This window comes from Paramacrobiotus metropolitanus, unplaced genomic scaffold (genome assembly GCF_019649055.1).
Source record: "Paramacrobiotus metropolitanus isolate TYO unplaced genomic scaffold, Prichtersi_v1.0 Parri_scaffold0000021, whole genome shotgun sequence".
Lineage (NCBI taxonomy): Eukaryota > Metazoa > Tardigrada > Eutardigrada > Parachela > Macrobiotidae > Paramacrobiotus > Paramacrobiotus metropolitanus.
In genome coordinates, this window is record NW_026570241.1 from 532,036 (window position 1) to 551,133 (window position 19,098).

The 19,098-nt window shown below is 42.4% G+C and overlaps 2 protein-coding genes and 1 long non-coding RNA gene across 12 annotated transcripts; 1 reads left to right on the forward strand and 2 right to left on the reverse strand.

Moving 5' to 3' along the window:
- The first annotated feature begins 8,667 nt into the window (after window positions 1-8,667).
- Window positions 8,668-12,070, forward strand: LOC129586544 (uncharacterized). Of its 9 annotated transcripts, none has more exons than XM_055479832.1 (5): window positions 8,668-10,074; window positions 10,375-10,605; window positions 10,836-10,946; window positions 11,006-11,224; window positions 11,507-12,070. In XM_055479832.1, exon 1 carries the CDS (start codon window positions 8,752-8,754, stop codon window positions 9,973-9,975), a length of 1,224 nt encoding a protein of 407 aa, XP_055335807.1. In that variant the 5' UTR covers window positions 8,668-8,751; the 3' UTR covers window positions 9,976-10,074; window positions 10,375-10,605; window positions 10,836-10,946; window positions 11,006-11,224; window positions 11,507-12,070. The 9 variants fall into 9 exon arrangements, with proteins under 9 accessions (XP_055335807.1, XP_055335808.1, XP_055335812.1 ...); XM_055479833.1 differs by having other exon boundaries at window positions 8,668-10,070; window positions 10,375-10,483; XM_055479837.1 differs by having other exon boundaries at window positions 8,668-9,742.
- A 273-nt stretch (window positions 12,071-12,343) lies between these two features.
- On the reverse strand, window positions 12,344-13,861 carry LOC129586622 (uncharacterized). Of its 2 annotated transcripts, none has more exons than XR_008690158.1 (3): window positions 13,638-13,861; window positions 13,245-13,439; window positions 12,344-13,073 (listed from the first exon to the last, which is right to left on the reverse strand). It is a non-coding gene; the product is annotated as an uncharacterized LOC129586622 (long non-coding RNA). The 2 variants fall into 2 exon arrangements; XR_008690157.1 differs by having other exon boundaries at window positions 12,344-13,187.
- A 1,991-nt stretch (window positions 13,862-15,852) lies between these two features.
- Window positions 15,853-17,144, reverse strand: LOC129586463 (uncharacterized). Its single transcript, XM_055479725.1, has 2 exons — window positions 16,957-17,144; window positions 15,853-16,703 (listed from the first exon to the last, which is right to left on the reverse strand). Exons 1-2 carry the CDS (start codon window positions 17,132-17,134, stop codon window positions 15,853-15,855), a joined length of 1,029 nt encoding a protein of 342 aa, XP_055335700.1. The 5' UTR covers window positions 17,135-17,144.
- Window positions 17,145-19,098: the final 1,954 nt, after the last annotated feature.

Below are 19,098 nucleotides of genomic sequence, written 5' to 3' on the forward strand. Positions count from 1 at the left end.
CGGCGGTAGAATTACTGGACAGTCAGGGCGGTTTCCCTAAATTTTCTGTTTTCCGGAAGCCGACCGCCCGGGTTGTTGATTAGCGACAGCGTTTTTCGCCAGCTTTCGATAAACGGAACCGCGTGGTACATGTTTTGCATCCGAACCGACAGTAACTTATTCCGTTTCCGCAATAAAAAGAATCTGTCGAAAGTGCACCCGCCCGTGTATTCGAAACCCTTCATGTGCAATGGCGTTTAGCAAGCTTGAAGCAACACGTGTTTTTGACGGACAATGGCCTTGTAATCTGTGACTTTCAGATACCATGATGAACATTACTGAATAAAGCAATATCAATTGTACCTTGCTGATTAATTTCAAATTTGTCGAATTATCTACTCGAAAGTTATGGACTAAGGCATCGGAGAGCTCAGACAAGTCGAAATAAGTCGATTTTTGCGCACCCGTAGTTTTTAGATAACTTGAGACACAAGATTGAATAATGTTTTTAATACCGCATTAAAGTCCCTTATTGCTTATTACGATGTGGGATAACGAATAACTGTTGGCGATCGCTGGGGAAAAGATCCCAAACACCTTGTCGCCTCCTGAACGCCAATGCGTTCAGGAGGCGACAATGCGTCAACGGGTTAAGGGGCAAAACTAAGCGTCTTCCAGCGTTCCCCTGTACTGCTGCCGTCACCCGCCTGGAAGTGACGTTACGGCAGTACATACGGTTAAATCTGGCACGGTACATAAGCACCATGTTCAGCTACACTACAACGTCAAACTCCAGTCGGGTGACAGCAGCAGTACAGGGGAACGGTAGAAGATGCCTGGTTTTTCCCCTAATGTCAATTTGTCGTTGGTCGGCGGAGTTTGTCGCAAAAGTTGAGACTGCAGCTATTTTGCAACGGTGTTTACAGTCAGTGGGGTGACGCTTCGGGTGACTGCTACGTGGGAACAAAATTCTCCCAGTCGTTCCTGGTGGTTGGTCGAAGATGCTTGGTCTAGTGTATAAACACCGGCGTAAACAAAGAACTACTACTTCCAGTAGTCAGTACTAGTACTGCTTCCTTGAATCGATGTCTATAATACCGATCATGCAAATCTTGTTTCTTGTGTACCGTACAACCGTTAAACGAATGCTTCTGTTGAATGGAACTGGAAGCGATATTTGTCCCTAAAGACACCGTTCTGTTCATTTCCATTGTGCATGACCTAAATGCCATCGCCGGCACGACAAAAGAAGGTATGTAGAATGTTTGTCTAGGTGGTGCTCATGGGGATTATTGTTAGCGCGCAACTCTGCTCGACCCTGCTTATGGTGATACGTTCATTACTTTGATACTAGTACTTGTTTGTACTAACGAGCCAAAAGGACTTAGTTTCTCCCGAACTTGTATTAGGACCTTGATGGGTACGTACTACTCAAAACTGACCAGGGACCGGTCACCGCCTCTCCCTCATAAAAATTTTATATTTTGTTTGAAGACAGAACATGTATGGGAACAGCTAAAAAAATACTTTTGTCGGCAATGGCCCAGTGGGCGTTGCCAAAAACACATTTGAGTGCGGTATGTATTGTCAATGTACATTGTATATACAGTATTGGCAATGCATACGGCACCATGATCAGTGTTACTTATTCACTGCATTTGCAGACTAGCTTCTTGACTACTAATTCTTAATTTTGGTTTTTACAACATCCAATTTTTAAAAATCTAACCGGTAGTCGATTTGACTTGATTGCACTGCTTACCTTTAAATTCTTCTTTATGCTGCATGCACCACACGCGCGATGCTGGCAAGTACAAAGAGTTCACAAAACTTTTACATCGTCAAGCCAGTCAGTAAAAAGTAAAATTTACCGAAAAAAAAATCAAAACAGAAGTTTTCACCAGTACGATGCATGAACACCGTTTAATGAGAATACGTAATACGTGCATTGGCCATATACAACGTACGACAAAAAGAGGTTGAACCGATCAGTCGGTCCGCGGTTCAAAATAACATCGCAACGACACGCCACCACTAAAACTTGGACGCTTACTCACTACTTTCAGACGCTTGCGCTCCGTGAATATCAAAGTGCCGCTATACTAGTTGCACATCAAAAGGTGTAGAAAAAAATTTTGAACTTTTTGATTTTAAATCTGTGGCTGTTTATGGCGAACAGCACAAATTCTAGCCATTTTGCTTTCCCATAGACTTAAGCATTGATTGCAAGCCAAACGGTTATGCGCACAGATCCTATGCTGTGTCTACGAGAAAGCAAAATGGCTGGAATTTGTGCTGTTCGCCATAAACAGCCACAGGTTTAGTGTCAAAAAGTTTAAAATTTTTTTCTACACCTTTTGATATGCAACTAGTATAGCTGCACTTTGATATTCACGGAGCGCGAGCGTCTGAAAGTAGTGAGTAAGCGTCCAAGTTTTAGTGGTGGCGTGTCGTTGCGAGGTTATTTTGAACCGCGGACCGACTGATCGGTTCAACCTCTTTTTGTCGTACATTGTATAAGTGCCGTATGTATTGCCAGTGCACTAACAATACATACGGCAGTTATATTTGTTTTGCCACTGGACCATTGCCGATGAAAATATTTTTTTAAGGGTTCCCAATACCGACTCTGTCTTCAAGCAAGATATGAAATTTTTCTGAGGGGAGAGGCGGTGACCGGGCCCTGGTGAGTAAGATTTTGGAATGTATCAATACTTTTGTAACGCTTTGTTTATTGTTACAGTGAAACTCCTCTTAACATTCACCTTCCTATAACATTCACCCCTTTACTGCATACACGAGGCTGGGAACCAAACCGTCCGGTAGACTATAACACAGGGGCAGTTCTCTGTATAACATTCACCCCTTTACAGCTATAACATACATCTTTTATGGAACCGGTGACAGTTTTACCAGCTTATTCAACCCCTGCGTAATATACGGTTGGTTTGGCTGGTGAAAAAAAAACATTTCGGTGCCGCTAAAAGAAAGTTCCGGCTTCTGTTTTTAATCTGTTCAGTACCGGATCTTCCAACTCCAAGCATATAAAAGCGCAGCACAACCAACATTCAGACCGAATAATGTCCACACTCCGGTATTTTGTTAATTTTTTGGGTAATTAACACCCCCTGGGGCTACGACCCTGAGCCCTTGAAGGCAGTGCCCCTGGGGCAGTGTTCCTGTATAACATACACCTCTCTGTAACATTCAGAAAGCCTGGAACGGAGGGTGTATGTTATAGAGAAGTTTCACTGTATTGGAAAGTCCCATAGAAGAAAGAACAAGACTATAACACAAAAATAAAGCCCATGAGCTGATAGATTCGAACTTTACACTGAACCAGCTGAATATTCTGATAGATTCGATCCAGCTGTTCTCATGAAAATGGCTTCGTAAATAAAAACAACAGGGGTTGCTAACAAAGAAAAACTTGTAAGAAACTGTTGTTTTATTTGAGCCAAATGACAGCTGTGTTAATTGTTCTATGCAGAGTATTAGCTTTGCTGACAGCTACTGACACTCCCAGCTCTCGAACGTGTTTTAGCTTTGCAAATTTAGTAGCAGTCGATACGTGATACTCTGCTTTGCTGAATGCCTTGCCTACACTGACCTGGTAAGGTATCGTAAAGCGATTTGGTTGCATCTTTTCCGATATTGTTTCGGCTCTGCATTTTTAAACTCAATATTGCATCAGGTAAAGCTTAGGTAGAAAGGTCCTAAAACTTACTCCTTCGTAGCGACATAAAAGCCGAATGCAACAAGAAAACATGCAGCCTTCAGCACGAAAGCTGCAGACCAGAGTCTTGCGGCTGTATGTCGCATTCTGGTTGATCGCCATGCAGATGTGTGGCTACTATACCTCTTCTCCGCGGAAATATCGTCAACTACTGCACGGAGTTTTCTACATTTATGTAACCGCACAGTTTGTTTTAAATTCCTTTGGCAGCTTTACCCTGCGTCCAGTGAACACATCGAAAATATCGAAGTTTTTGTTGAGTGAAATTCCTTTAGCTTTGGTGCCCTTTGCCAGGGCATTTGCAGCGTTCACGCTGCTGCATAAAAGAAGGGATCTCAAAAGTCTCCTGACAAATTTTATCGGCGCCTTCGATGTCTACTTCACACGAACTGATATTGCGTTCGTTGTGTTCTCAGGCTGCTGCCTATGTGTTGTTCCATTATTTTACATTGGATTCGGCGTGAACGCAATCTTCATTGTCGCCAATTTGAACGGAACTTCAGAGATATATCATAATAAGTTTGGGCTGCAAAACGATATTGCGACAGTGCTCGCAGTTAGTGTTGTGGCGCTCCAGGCTGTTTGTTACGCGGGAGAGAAATTTTCCCAGTCGTTTTTGGTTGTCTGGCCACTGGTGCTGGGCGTAGCGTGTCGCTCTATGAACACCTGTGTAAAACAGCGAACCACTATGGCAGCTGTGCATCGGTATCTTAACGACCACGCAAGTCTGGTTTCGTGTGTGCACGAACTAAACCACTGCTTTTCATGGACGGGGGCCATATTCGCTTTGGAAGACATGTTTCACTTCGTTATAATTGTGCATGATCTTGCTGCGGGTGCCGTTGCCGGCACAACGTACGATCAAGGCATCATGGTTTTCCAGGTGCTGCTCATGGGAATCATGGTGAACGCGCAATTGTGCTTGGCTGTGTTCTTATTCGAGAAGGTATATGATACGTCTTAACTAAGATTGGAGTTTCTTTACATCATAGTCGTGTTTTCGTTAACCCTAAAATTAATTATCAGTTCAAGGCGAAACATAATTCATTTGTGTACGTACAAATTGTGTCAAACAGATTGCATAACGTGTTACTTATACGCAAAATACGAGTATTAGTCCTTTCTTCTTGTGCTTCGTAAGCCCATATTTGTTTTTGATTGCTAACAGTTTGACATTTTACGATTTACGTTTTTTTACGGAGCATTTCTTGCAGAACGAAGAATTTATGCAGTCATTACGCACCATTGTAATTAACGAAGACTTGCCAAATAAAATCTGCAGCAACGTAAACGTTCACGTTAAGCGTTATAGCGCAACGCAAACTGGAGTGATGTTTGGAGGTATCATCATTACTCGGAATAGCTTCATCGGAGTAAGTATCGAAAATGTGATCAGAAGTGATAATCATTACTGGATGACCTGCCTACAGCGTATATCAAGAACCAAACATACAACTAAACACCAAAATTTTCTCATAAGTATTTCTTATAAAATTTCTCGTAAATCATACATATTGATATATATTGTACATAGTATCATACAGCAGTATTACAGTGCGGTCTCTAACTCTACCATTCACTTTAACAGATTGCCTGTACCGTTTTTGGGTACATCTTGCTCACTGCACAAATGCACGATAAAGATGGCGAGCTATCTCGGACGATTGTTGCTCCTGAACTCATCCGTACGATGCTATCGTCTCTGTGCAACCGCAGTATCTGTAGCAATGTCATGTCTAATCCGAGCGTGGTTTAGATTTCCTTTAACCGACGTATTTGTTCCTGATCAGTTTTGGGTGGGTGTTGTGCGTCACTGTACATACACCAATTAAAATAAGAACCTCATCTGTATACTTATGGTTAGTGTAACCTTTGCAATTGCCGGCATACGTGTGCCGGGGTGCGAAGCGATACATAGCAAGTACGGAACCTTGTATGCACAAGTTGTTCGCAACATTGGATGGGTGTGTCCTGGGTAAATCAGTTGATTGTTAAGAGGATTGTGCTCTGCAACGCTGATTGTCTTCTCATAAACTATAAAGTGCTTCTAAACGTTACCCTTATATTAATTCATTTCCATCAATACGATTTTCTCCTCCCGTCTGACATATCTGTAATTTCATTTCCAAGAAAATAAGATTGACGCATTAGTGCTAAAGTTTCGCTACGAGCACGGATGCCTGCCGAACTTACTCGCGCCCATCTTTGCGCTGTCCCGCCTAATCGAATTTGTTCTCCCGTCTCCCTGCGTTTTATGCGCATAAAAGTTCTGAAGGTGTACGAGTATAGACGAGTACGAGTATAGACTGTAGTTCCCAAAACACAGGGACGCACGAAACTGAAACAACTTTTTAAATGTTAATGCAGATTGAAACTGGTTAACGTCACAATTAAATAAGATATCAAATCTAGAAGACACGGAAATGTTACAGTGTAGTTTTCGACGCTCCCGTTTTCGGCTTCTCTTTTTATTTACTATTTCACTTTGACAAGCAGCTGAATTCACCTTTAGCTTTAAATGATTGGCATTGATCAGGATATGCATACGGCTTAACGGGACTCGGTTGGTGCATGTTGCTGAATTTGTTTATGACTGTTATACTCACTGGTCAGCTGTTCACAAATGCACATACATACGTAGCTTACACACGTTATTTTGCAACTTCACTCTGTGTCTAAATTTATGTACAAGTACAGTAATCTGCAGTCTCATCTAATGCTGCAGTCGACTGTCCGAATTTAACCGCTGGTTTTTTCTGTTCATCACTTGTACAAAAAACAAGCCCAGCATTCCACCGGACTAAAGAAATAACTGTTGTGCATTTCGCAGTGCCACCAGTGTTTTATATTGTTTTCTCGCTTTTACAAGTAGACATGGAAGGGAAAATGGGCGGCAGTAAAACCTGGTTTGTGCAGCTACAGAATACCTTTTGGCTGACAGTTATGCAGCTATGTGGATACTGCGGCTTTTCACCACAAACCCACCGCAAGGTGTTTTGCATCCTAAACGGTATTTATGTCATGGCACAGTTATTGTCTGGTATTTTTGCTTCGAACGTCCCTGCTTTGCTACATCCCGTTGAGGGTGTTTCCAAAGTGTCAAGGATTCTTTTAACAGTTGCTCCCGAATTTTTGTTGCCTTTTGCAAGAGGTTTTAGCGCTGTTACCCTCTTACTAAAAAATAAAGATTTAGATGGGTTGATGAAGGGTTTTATACATCGGTTCGACCAATACATAACGCGAAGCAGCGCTGCTCTGATAGCCGTTTTTGGATGCTCTCTTTCCATCAGTCCCGCGTTTTACGCAGCAACAGGCGTTGACTTTGTGACGGCTTCGTGTGGCAACAAATCATCGATACTTTTTCAGTATTGCCGGAATGTTGCGATTGACGAACCAGTTGCCGGGGTGGTTATCGGAGCCACGACATCGCTTCTCGTGATTAGTTATACAGGAATGAAGAGTGTGCAATGTTTTTTGGTGGTTTGGACGCTGATGTTCGGTCTGGTATGCCGTTCATTAAACGGTTCAGTGACTAGAAAAAATACCGCTGTCAACCTTCTCTCACATCTAAAGGCTCACGCTGACCTTGTGAACCTTATCCAACAAATGAACGATTGCTTCTCTTGGATTACAGCAATTGTATTCGTAGAGGATGCCTTCTATCTGATTAGCGTTATACAAAGCGTCCTCGAAGCGGCTGTTACGGGGACCTTGTTGAACAAGTTTGAATTTGGGCATTTGGCAATTAGCGCGCTGATGATGAGCGCTCAGTTGGGATCGTCAGTGTATCTGTTCGAGAAGGTAAACGTTTACTCACTTAACTAAAGGTAAATTAAAGGTAACTTAGGTAATTAAAGGTAAATTTTTACCCACTTCATATACTTACTGGTTAGTGAAGATAATGCAAAGGACAGTCGGAGACACTGAACTGCATGTTTTTTGTAGAATACAGAAATTATGCAATCATTGCGCAAAATGGTCATCAATGGAGAGGTCCCAGATGACATCGTCGCAAGTCAAATAACCAACCACTTAAAGCGCTATAAAGGAGCCCAAATCGGTTGCGTACTTGGCGGAGTGACGTTAAATCGAGACGGCGTTGTGGGAGTAAGTACATACGAGTAACTATGGAACGCCGAGAAGAGGCGTGTTGGGATGTACTCGTAAAATACCGCCTTTGTAGATTGCTTGCACAATGTTCGGGTATCTCCTCTTGGCGGCGCAAATAAACGACAAAGACAACATGGCCAACAGCGACAATGTTATTTCCCAAAACTTAACGCACGTGGCAGTAGCCATTTTGTGCAACACCACATCTGGGAATGAACCCATCGGTGATACTTTTAAGATTTTCATGGACTAACACTTGGTCTTATTTCGTGTTTCGATTGACAACACTCGCTGTGCACTCCAATAAAGAGCTTACAGTTGTTAAAAAATTAATACGGAATGCTTGTGTCTTCTTAACCATCCAAAGCAGCAACAGTCTGTGAAGCGGCAGCTGGGTCTTGATTCCGTAGTATTAATTAATTTCTGTACGGCGCTGGAATTTGCAAACCACCGAAATAAATAATAGTTTATGATGAGTACAGTGCAGCATTTAATGTGCTTACCGAAAAATTTATCACCACTTCATAAAAATGAGATGTAGGAAAAAATAAATTTATTGCAACGTGTCTCGCTTAAGGATACTCCTTGAATATGTACTCGCACTGGAGCACATAACAATCGACTTAAGTCACGACGCATATTCCTTTCACCATTGTCCGCATTGTCAAGCAAGTTTTCTTATCTCCACAGCGCTAGTAAGTATCAACAGCTGGAATAATCCACAAATTTGTGAAGTCCGTAAAGTCGTTATCGACTGGCTATCACCGCAGCGCAGCGATAACGCAGCGGCACTTGTACTCTTGTAGGAAAGGCCTGCTCATTGACGATATCATTTGCTGCGATGTCACAACCATTTGAGTTTTTGAATGCTTACCGTATACTGGCCGCGCATTTCTGTTGATCACTGATCGCTTTCGCTAGCCGCCATGGACCCAGTCAATCTGGCGTTCAAAGTACTGAAATCCGTGGCGCGTAGCGGCAGTAAATACGCCATCGTCTCCGCCAATTCGTTGTTGAACAAAATCGACCCGGACACTCAGCAAGCCCGTTCGGCATTACTCGCCCACTGCAGCCCTTTGGATATTAAGGAGAAACTATTAGAAATCCATCAGTTTCTGGAGACAACCACCGCTGATCTTAAAGAGTCGTTGACCGCGGAAATTGCACAGCTGCAACTCACCGTCCAACACCGCGACGTCGACAGCAGCTTGAGCAAAATCAATTATTATCTGACATTATTATTAAAGTCGGATGCGACATCTCGGGATTATGATAAGAAAGAGTTCCTCCGCGCGTGTAAAAATTACGATCCCAAGGGTTTGCTCGCCGCGTTGCACGAAGATGTTACGGGAGCGTTTTTAACCAGGATTATCGACAACTGTACATATCAATTTTTGTTACAGTGGTGCGATAAGATCTCGTTGAATGCATTGCGCGCGTATCTGTGTTCGATGCACCGGCTGTATGTTATGATGGAAGATGACCAGTCGTTAGTGACATCGACGACACTGAACCGCGAAGATGTGGCCATGACCGGCCAAGTGAAAAGTATCCTTAAAGCGGTGAAATTGGCTAAGTTTCATTATGAAACGCGCATCTTTGCGGTGTCAGAAAAAGGTCCCTCCGATTTGGTGGCGCTAATTGATGAGTTTTTTGTTAATTCCGACAACGAGTCAAAAACCGCCCAGGCCAACCAGGATTTGGCGGTGAAACTAGGCGAAAAGCTGAATAAACAGTTCTCATGGTATTCCTGGGCGGTGGTCATTGCGGAAGACAATCCTAAAGAACTGAACTTTCTCTCGTACTCGGCGGACTTTGAGGATGATCTTTTCAGCCAGGAATCTACGCACCAGCAGTTTCTGCCGTTCTTTGGATCAAAATCAGCCACCGCACCGATGCATGAGAATATTGTCAGCGGTAAACAGTATGGCTTTATCACGTGTAAGCGGAAATTTCATGCCGGTGCAAAACTGGCGCATCAGCGCCGATTGACAGTTTTCTGGGCAAACCCGCAACAGTTGCTAGAGACTGTGCCGGAGGATGCGTTAAAAGATGCCTTGAAAGGCGTAGACATCGCTGAGCTTACAGAAGAGTTTAAAGCAGCGCATATTAAACACTCTGCTACCCAAACACCACGGATGTCTGTTTGACGCTTTGGCGGGCGAGAGTGCGAGACGATTGTCTGCGTATTCGCTACCGCTCCTGTCCGCCGCCGAGGTTCTAGTTGACAAACAAGCGGGAAGATGTATGTAAGCGCGTTGTGAAAAGAAATCCCAAAAATACCGTGCTTGCCTAGAACAGCTAGAAGCAGTTTGCTAGTTAGAGCGATGTACCTATTACAAATAATTTACAGACGCAGTTACAGACGCAAACTATAAAACTGTCTAGAAGTCCTCCATGGCTATTTATTGTATATTATAATCAAGATTATTCTGCACTTGCGTACCGGTATCTCAGTATCTGTAAGCTAGTCCACCGAGCAGAAATCAATCAGGCTCAAAGAAAGCGTGGGCGAATGAAAAACTAATCGACTGCACGTCCTGCTTTAGGCAGCCTCAACATGCTCCATCCCAGAAAGTACTTTTCAATTGTCACCGTCTCGTCCACTGTAGGATCAACAATACTGACGAAGGAATGTCAGAACCGAATGCTGTCCAAGTACGTGGTTGTCTTCTAGGGGCCTTGGTTGGAGATTGCCTGGGACGGTTGTTTGAGGGCGATCCACCGCCGGTGAAAGTATCGGAGATCGTAGCAACAATTGCCGAACAAAATAATAAACCGTAAAAGCACACATCATAAATATGTATTCTGCCGGATGTCACATTTTGCAGCGATACACGGCAAAAACAGCTGAAAAGTTCATGGTTATGTGTAGATATAAGAGAAACTGAGTACCGGTAATGTGCAAATATATTCGGACTTTCGTTTACTTTAATTGCTAGGGTACTTTCACTTTAATCACTTTCACGTTAATTATATACTTTTCTTTCGTATTGGGAGAGTGTTTTAGAATTGCCATTGCCGTACACGGATGATACGGCCATCATCGGGCCATGTGTCACACGCTGGCCGAATCGTTGATTCGTTGCGGACGTTTCGACGCTCGCGATCTGGCCAAATCGTAAGCGTATTTTTTCCTTTCGCCGCTTCAACGTTGGGATTTATGTCGCGTTTCGGCAGTTTCAATGACAGGTATGAAGCACAGTGGACCAAGAAGCGCCTGTACGCGAGCAGCGTAAAGCACATCTTTTCCATCTGGGAGGACAATGACTTTGGAGGCGATATTTTTGAACCTGCGCGACAGCAGTTTAATGGTCGGGGATCGTTCGGGAACGGTGGGGAATGCGGGTCGCCAGTATCCCACTATTTTGTGGGAACCGTCTGGAAGAGACGTTAGAGGTTCGCATTCTGATTACTGTACTGGAAGGCAATGTGATGCAATTCTTAAATTCATGGATGCAGCGATATACGGTACACAGTATCATCATATTGAATCATACAAACTTGTTTGCCTTTGAACACTGCGTTTTATGGATGACTGCATTACTCTGCCGACATTTAGCGTAGTGAGTCAAATACTGTTTCAGGAAAAACCATATACCGGTATTTCTAATCAACGCATGCGACGTGAATGTTTTATAGTGTTTGACCTTTAGTGTCAGTAGTTTTTGGCTATTTCAGATTGCCCGCCTGAGCAAGCAGTTGACTCACAACCATCCACTTGGCTACAACCGAGCCATTCTACAGGCGTTGGCTGTTCACCTGGCCCTGCATTCCGACACTCCAGATGGTGAATCTTTGTTGGATGCTCTCATCAAATTTGCTAGTGACCGTTTAGATTTTGTGCTGTTCGCCATAAACAGCCACGTGTTTAGCATCAGAAAGTTAAGAATTTTTTTCTACACCTTTTGATTTGCAATTAGTATAGTTGCACTTCGATATTCACGGAGCGCGAGCGTCTGAAAGTAGCATGCAAAGAAAGTGAGAAAGCGTCCAAGTTTTACTGGTGGCGTGTCGTTGCGGGGTTACTTTTGAACCGCGGACCGACTGATCGGTTCAACCTCTTTTTGTCGTCCTTTGTATGTTTCTGCTACCTACAGTTCATGTGCTCGACGCTTTATTCGGCTTTAACATCGCGATGGAGAAAATATTTGGCTGTTGCACTACGAAATTGCGCTCTATATTCGGTAATCCATGATGCTTACTTATTTTGCTAGCATGCAGCATCGAAAGAACTGTACAGCAGCTGCCAAAATAAAGTTTTCTACTTTTTTTGTTAGTTTTATCTGATTCGATCGGGAGGACCGGATTGTGAGCAGTAAAATAAATATTGTACGTGCCATTTATGCACTAACAGTAATTTTGTAATGCATGCCTTGTATTTTGCATCAAGGCATTTAATGATATCGCTGTACTGTACTGACATTGTCACATAACATTCGCAGCGTTCGCAAGCTACGAATGTTATGTGACAATGTAGGGAATGAACGAAAAATATTACCGTGTAATGACGCAGAAACCGCAAAAAAATAATGCGAATCTATTCCAAATTGTAATCCTTGTACATTTAGCTTATACACAACAGTTAACATCACAACGCAATACACTCAATCAGCAGAAAACAGCCTCGGGAGGTCTAAGAACAGAGAACAACTGATCTAAATTTGCTCCCGGTGGAGCTGTTCCCTGGACGGAGGCCGCGTTCCCGCGCTGGATTTCTATGCTGATACGCTGGCGCAGGTATTCCGGTGCTCTTGCCTCGCCAGTTTCATGCCGTACCCTTCTACCCACTTCCGTCAGCAGACGGGAAGCTTCCGGTCCGTTTGGTCCTAGCGTTTCAAAGCCCAAAGCGCGTTCCAAATTTTGCCTCAGGTAACACCGCAACAGACAGTTCAAGCATGCTTGTTCTGTGCTTATACTTGTACAACGTATGCTCGGGTAGGTACGATACGATATCACGTTTCAGTCACTTTTACTGGTACCTTACCGTACCGTACGGCTGCTGGATATTGTTGCAGTACTTATTTGGTTATGAGATGCAAAGTTAACACCGTATATTAGAAAATGGGTGCTTCACTTAGTCAGATATTGACGACAGGGACCACTGCAGCAGCCGCCAGAAATATGATCGCCGCGAAACATTGTCCAAATAGACTGCTATCCAAATACCGGGGATGCCTGCTTGGCGCGTTGGTTGGCGACTGTCTGGGACGGATGTTTGAGAACTCGCCGCCACCAGTACGCGTGTCTGCCATCGAAGATGCGATTAACAAACGAACTAGAAAACGTAAGCTGCGTAGCGGATTTTGACAGTATCGTTGATAACTTTTAGCCCCGTAGTTTGCAATATTAAGTTGATAATCTAAATAAATAAAGCGACTCATCACAATTCATAACAATATTAGTCGGAGGGGATTACCAAGCGACGGGTGAAGAGAGTAAGGTATGCATTGTCCGTTATTCGGCCAGTACTTGTTTGGAATGGCGGGACTACTTTGGGAATCCTCCTGCTGCAGCATCGGGTACGGTTTCTGACCACCCCAAATGAGAATATCGCCCGTTGTTAGCGATTCTTCAGATTGGTTCGTGGACGCATGAATTCTGCTTCTCCAGTCTGTATGGAGAAATCATGTTTTTGACACACCAGTTGACAAGTTGCATACGCAACTGCCAAACTTCAGAAGGCATTTACAAAAGTGCCTCTTGCAACTGCAAGTTATGGTCATGAATTCAAAAGAAATACCACAGAAAAAAGTGTGTTTGGGGTGGAAGTATACCATATTTACTAGGATCAGAAAATGTATAGGCAAACCTGATGGTAATTCCGCACAATCAGCCAGCTGCAAGTGGATAAACCAATACACAATACAGCAACAAAAGACGGACAGCTTGTAGGGTGCCATTTTTATGACATAAAATTAGCTTTCTCTGAGTACGAGTAGTGATTTATGTAATCGCACGGTAACTTTTAAAAGATTGACAGGTTCGACAAGAATACTGACTGTTTAATACTGCTTTTTGCTAAAATACAGCAAAGACAAGACACTACGTACATATTATGGCAAAAATTAAAAAAGCCGCCTTGACTTGTAGGCGTTCGTGTGATGACAGGAAGCGATTACCGCTAATCGACATACTTCCACACATCTGATAATGCTCACAAGTCAGCATACAGATACATGGAGCAATATTGAATCTCTGCAAATTAAATAGGATTTATTACGACCCGTTTAACCAGATTCTTTAGAAAAGCGCAAGCACTTTGAATGTTTCTGTACTCAAATCCGTAAATGATGAGGAATGCGAGGAGTTCTAAAAACGAACGAACGACGCAACAATCGAACGACGCAACAATTACAGTACATTGGCCATCACCTAAATAGTGTTAGGCCGGCCCGATATGGCTATTGCATATAGATATTTTTTAATTTCTTTAAAGCCTATAGATGTTTATAGGTATGTATCTGTACATATATTTAATGTAAATTACGCTAACAACTTTTTTAGTCTTACGTTTTACTCTTCATCTGGCACATTGCACCGAAACGTTAACATCTTATTTGCGCCTGATAATATAACTTCAGGCAGCTTCGTATTCCTGTTGACACAGCATATGTCCCCCTGTTTCAGATGAGCCATCAAAACTCTGACTTCAAGAAAACGTTTCCGCGTCAGATTTTGGCAATAGAGTCTTAACAACACTTAAACATTCATCTCAAAATACTTACTTTTTTTAAGTACAGATACAGTCGTTCAGAGTAGCTTGAGATTTTCCTAATTGTATACCCAAAAATCCAATTTAAATTTTAAGAAAATTCGAAGCGCTTTGTACGTAATTCAAAAATCCGCGAAATGGAAAATTTGAAATATAGAAATTAGCCGTGCATGCGGCCAACGCCCGTACAGAAATCACGTGCCCGTAGCCAACACCCGTGGACACCAAAAGGTCACCCGTGCACGCAGCCATAATATGTGAGTATTAGTAATCCTGGAACCGACGGGTCTATCACCAAGTGCGGCGATTCGACCTGACGGCATGACGCTTATTCCAGTCCGTCAGGGAAAGTCTGTTGTATGGGATGTCACAAGCTGGTGTACAGTAGCCGATTCCCATGTCCACGGAAGTTCGAAAAAGGCAGGAAGTGTGGCTCACCTGGCAGAAAATGAGAAGCGACGGAAGTACTCTCCACTGGAAAGTAGACACCTTTTCTATCCCTTAGTTGTTGAAACGTTCGGTGTATTCGGCCCAGCTTTAAGTGAATTTGTACATTTTATGGGCCGTAAAACTCGTGAATTAACTGGAGAAGCGCGTTCTACTGCTTTTATGAAGCAACGTTTTAGTTTGGCCACTGCTGTGTTAAGTACGTTGCCTTTTAACCCGCTGGCGGATAGAGATTTTGGTTGTTTTTTTAATGTTTAAATTTTAACTGTAAAGTAGTGTGCCCGCGCTTGCACTTTTTGTTGTTATGGCGGCTATTGCCCAATAAACAATACTTAGTAATCCTTGAAGAGTTGCGCAGCGCATTACCTGCAGGTTTACGCAGGCCAACTGGCTTCTGTTTGTGAATGCTGAAAGCGAATCAGACATCAGTTTTGTTTCCGTCGCTTCTGCAATTGCTGCATGGTAGCACGTACAGTATAAACTATAAAGTGTTGTTCAATCCATGCACCTTCTTCGCAAGGCTTCTTAGATCTTTCCGAGTCCGATGACTCTTTCCATCACTAACTTAGTTTGCATTCAGTCTGTAATAAATTCCTGTAATCTCCTTCCTGTCCATCGACGATGAAGAGCTAAATCTTGCTCTTTTGTTTAAAGGTTTGAAAAATGTGTGTAATCCTGTTTCATTTTTATGTACACGTATAACTTAAGATAACAGTACCTGTACCGCTATATTTACTTACATCTCAAGCATTAATTCAAAAATTGCCCTTATTATGTTCTATTTTCATTCTTGATTCCGTTCCTCGGTATATTTTCTTATTTTCACACCAGTGCAAGAATATTCGCTGCGGGTGCAGTAATAACCTCAAGAAATTACACTAAGATAAACTTCTTGCATCACCCACTCGTGGAAAAGGTCATCTATCTTAAACCAACACTGATAGCTGCCAGTATCACTTTCTCTTACGTCAAATATCGTTAAAGTTGACAGGCATCGACACTTGAGATCTAGGTCATGCTCGGTCAGTACACCTAATCTCGACCCTTGCCGGGATTCCATTCTTGCCCCGAATGCTCTGATTCCCGGCGCGATTATCAGATAATCTTCGTTTCTCCACATAAACCGCTTTTCCAAAGAACCGCGTAATGTCCAGAATTTGACAAAACACCGCAGACGAATATCATCACCAACTTTGGCTGTCACATTTTGCATTGGCGGCTGAAACACTTCTAAGGCCGTTAGCTGAGGACTAACTAAATACGTCTGGGTCAATACCCACTGGTTGTCGTTAAACCTGACACAATCGTATGTTCCGCTGTGTATATGGGAAAAGTTCCCCAGTTCTACCAGGAACGAATCCGTTACACGATCTGGTCGTATTATCATTTCCCGTAGTAATTTCTTAGTGTCACATTGGGACGTGCAATTACAGCAAACAAAGCCATCATCCCGGTTCTCACGCTTTCGACGGCGTTTGCTGGTAAAATTGTGTGATTGCCCGTTGAACAATATTTGTGAGGACGCCGGTTGTGGATTCGGGGAAAGGTTAACGTTGCTTCCGCTACAACGAAACACAACCGTGCTCCCTGTTGTTGCCCGGATAATGTTCCCAGTTGACCCCTGGTTGCTCGAAAAGTTACCGTCTTGCGACAAATGTCGTAGGTGGTAAATGCCGTTGCTTCCACTGGCAATTGCTTGGTTCAGCAGGTCGATGACTAAGCAGAATTAGCATGGCTGTTAGCTTAAGACTTAATTAAGATGGGTATATCTGCTTGAGTACGCTTCAAAATCTTAGCATGAAATTTTCAAAAAAATTAAACTAATCATATCAGGCTCGTTATTCTGCTCAACATTAACCTGACCATATAACTGATATAAGCTGTGTTGTTTATCATTAATCTAATAACGAAAATGCGGAATTTTGCAAACAGTTTTTCTATCGGGAGATACGGAGCTATCTGTACATACTTGTCTTTCGATTTCGTCGTGGCTGCACTGAACATGCGTGGAAATACTGAAATATTAAGCAGAAGCAAAGTGTACTCGATAGCATTTTCAAAGCCATCAATTCAAAAAGCATAACGAAATAAGTCATCCTAGAAAACAGACTGGGTAAATAACTCAACTCCGAGTTTACTCCCGTCATACAGCAAAGGCATTCGTTCTAAAGTACCATGTATAAACAATTTCATCATTAAATTTATTTTTAATAATGGTTCGTTTAAATTGTTAAGCAAAATATTCCGTTATGTTCTATTACAGCAGGTTTATAGGTTACCAGCTACCCTGATGAAACTCTAAACCTTATTTCTATCTATATCTGTAATTATATCTATATCTACATGTAGATTTGCAAGAACTGGTTCTGAAAAAGTTGCACTGGTTTGAGATTCAAAAATTGTTTTGGAATTGTGCAAGATCCTAGAATATTCTGGGAGGTTTTAGACAGGTCACTAATAGCAGTATGAGCACATTTTCTAATTTTGGCGTTACGAATTGGAAGTGCTTAGCAACAAAAAATTATTTTAATTTTATTTAAATTTTAAATCAAATTCATTTTTTTAAATATCTCTAAACAATTTTAATTAAAGTTTCCAGCGATATGACCCCACGCAGCGGGGTCATCACCTCTGCACATATAGTACTTTGGAACTCCTGCTTACATTTTTAAAAAAAGTAACCAACCCGTATATCCTTTCCCTATCTTTTACTTTGACACTATGACACTCGTACGAACCTTTCACTCTGTGGACTACCTTTGACTCGGTACACTATCTTATCGAGCACCACCTTTGACTCCGTACACTACCACTCAGCACCATGCCTTTATTTGCGTGCACGACCTTTTGTTCAAAAATTTTTCCTTTTCATGTAAACCATCATCAACAGTTATAAAATCGAGTTCCTGCGTGCAAGCAACTCCCGGCGCCCGTGTGTCGGTTTTTTCTTCGCAGGGTTTGGCACGCCGTTTTTGAACGAATTTTCGACCCATTTTCGCAGACTCTCCCTGCATAAGAATTTGCCACTGGGTCTTTTCCACAAAGGGCAACCGTTGCCGCAAACGCGTAAAACCCGAACAAACCCGAATACAAACGGATACAGATTTCGAGCACCCGGCTGATCGCTTGGCGAATACACAAAAATGATTTATTCAAAATTGCTATAACTTTATTCAGCCATCATGCGCGATAACTTGTTTGGTATTATTGGCAGATCTCATGAACCAGATCCTGTTGTAACAGGGATTTCATCCAGAACCGGTTCCTGTTAAAACAGGACACGATCTGGTTCTAGATAAATTTTGCGAACCAATGCGTGAACAGATGAAAAAACATTTGGGAAGATTTTGATACCAAAAAAGTTGTCGCGCATCGTGGCTGAAGAAAGTTACAGCCATTTTAAATCAATCAATTTTGCGTATTCGCCAAGCGATCCGCTGGGTGCTTGAAATCTGCATCCCTTTGTGCTCGTAAGGCGATCCTTTGAAATCATACATTCGGATCGGGAAGCGCGCAGCCTCAAGTCTCTCGAACGTTTTTTTTTATTAGGTTCCCTATGGAAAATTAGGAATTTTTCAAGACTAAGCTTGACTTAAACTAACCACGCGTTAGTTTATCCATAAAAACCCAGGAAAAATATGTTTTGAACGGTAAGCTTGTATGAATACAAGGTATGCCTGGTATGCAAAACCCTCTTGGACGGAAACTAATATTTGACCTCCCCACGATTTTTTCTTGAACCTGTGACCACTGGCTATTTTTTAACTTTTTTCATTAAATGGTCCGTGCGATTCCGATTTTTCTCTACATTATTGCACTAATTGCTGCCTCCGTGGCAACAGTTTGTTTTACTCGTAACTCGTAAGAATGTACTGCCGTACCACACTACCACTGTACCAGCATCTAAAGAACGTCATTATATTAAGTACTCCATTTCTATATGTAAGAACCTGTCAAAATTTCTTCTGGCCAAGGCCTTCAAAACAAAATAAAAATTCAGAAGGCACACCTATGGAATTTTAGGAATTTTTCAAGACTAAGCTTGACTTAAACTGACCACGCGTTGATTTATCCATAAAAACCCAGGAAAAATACGTTTTGAGCGGTAAGC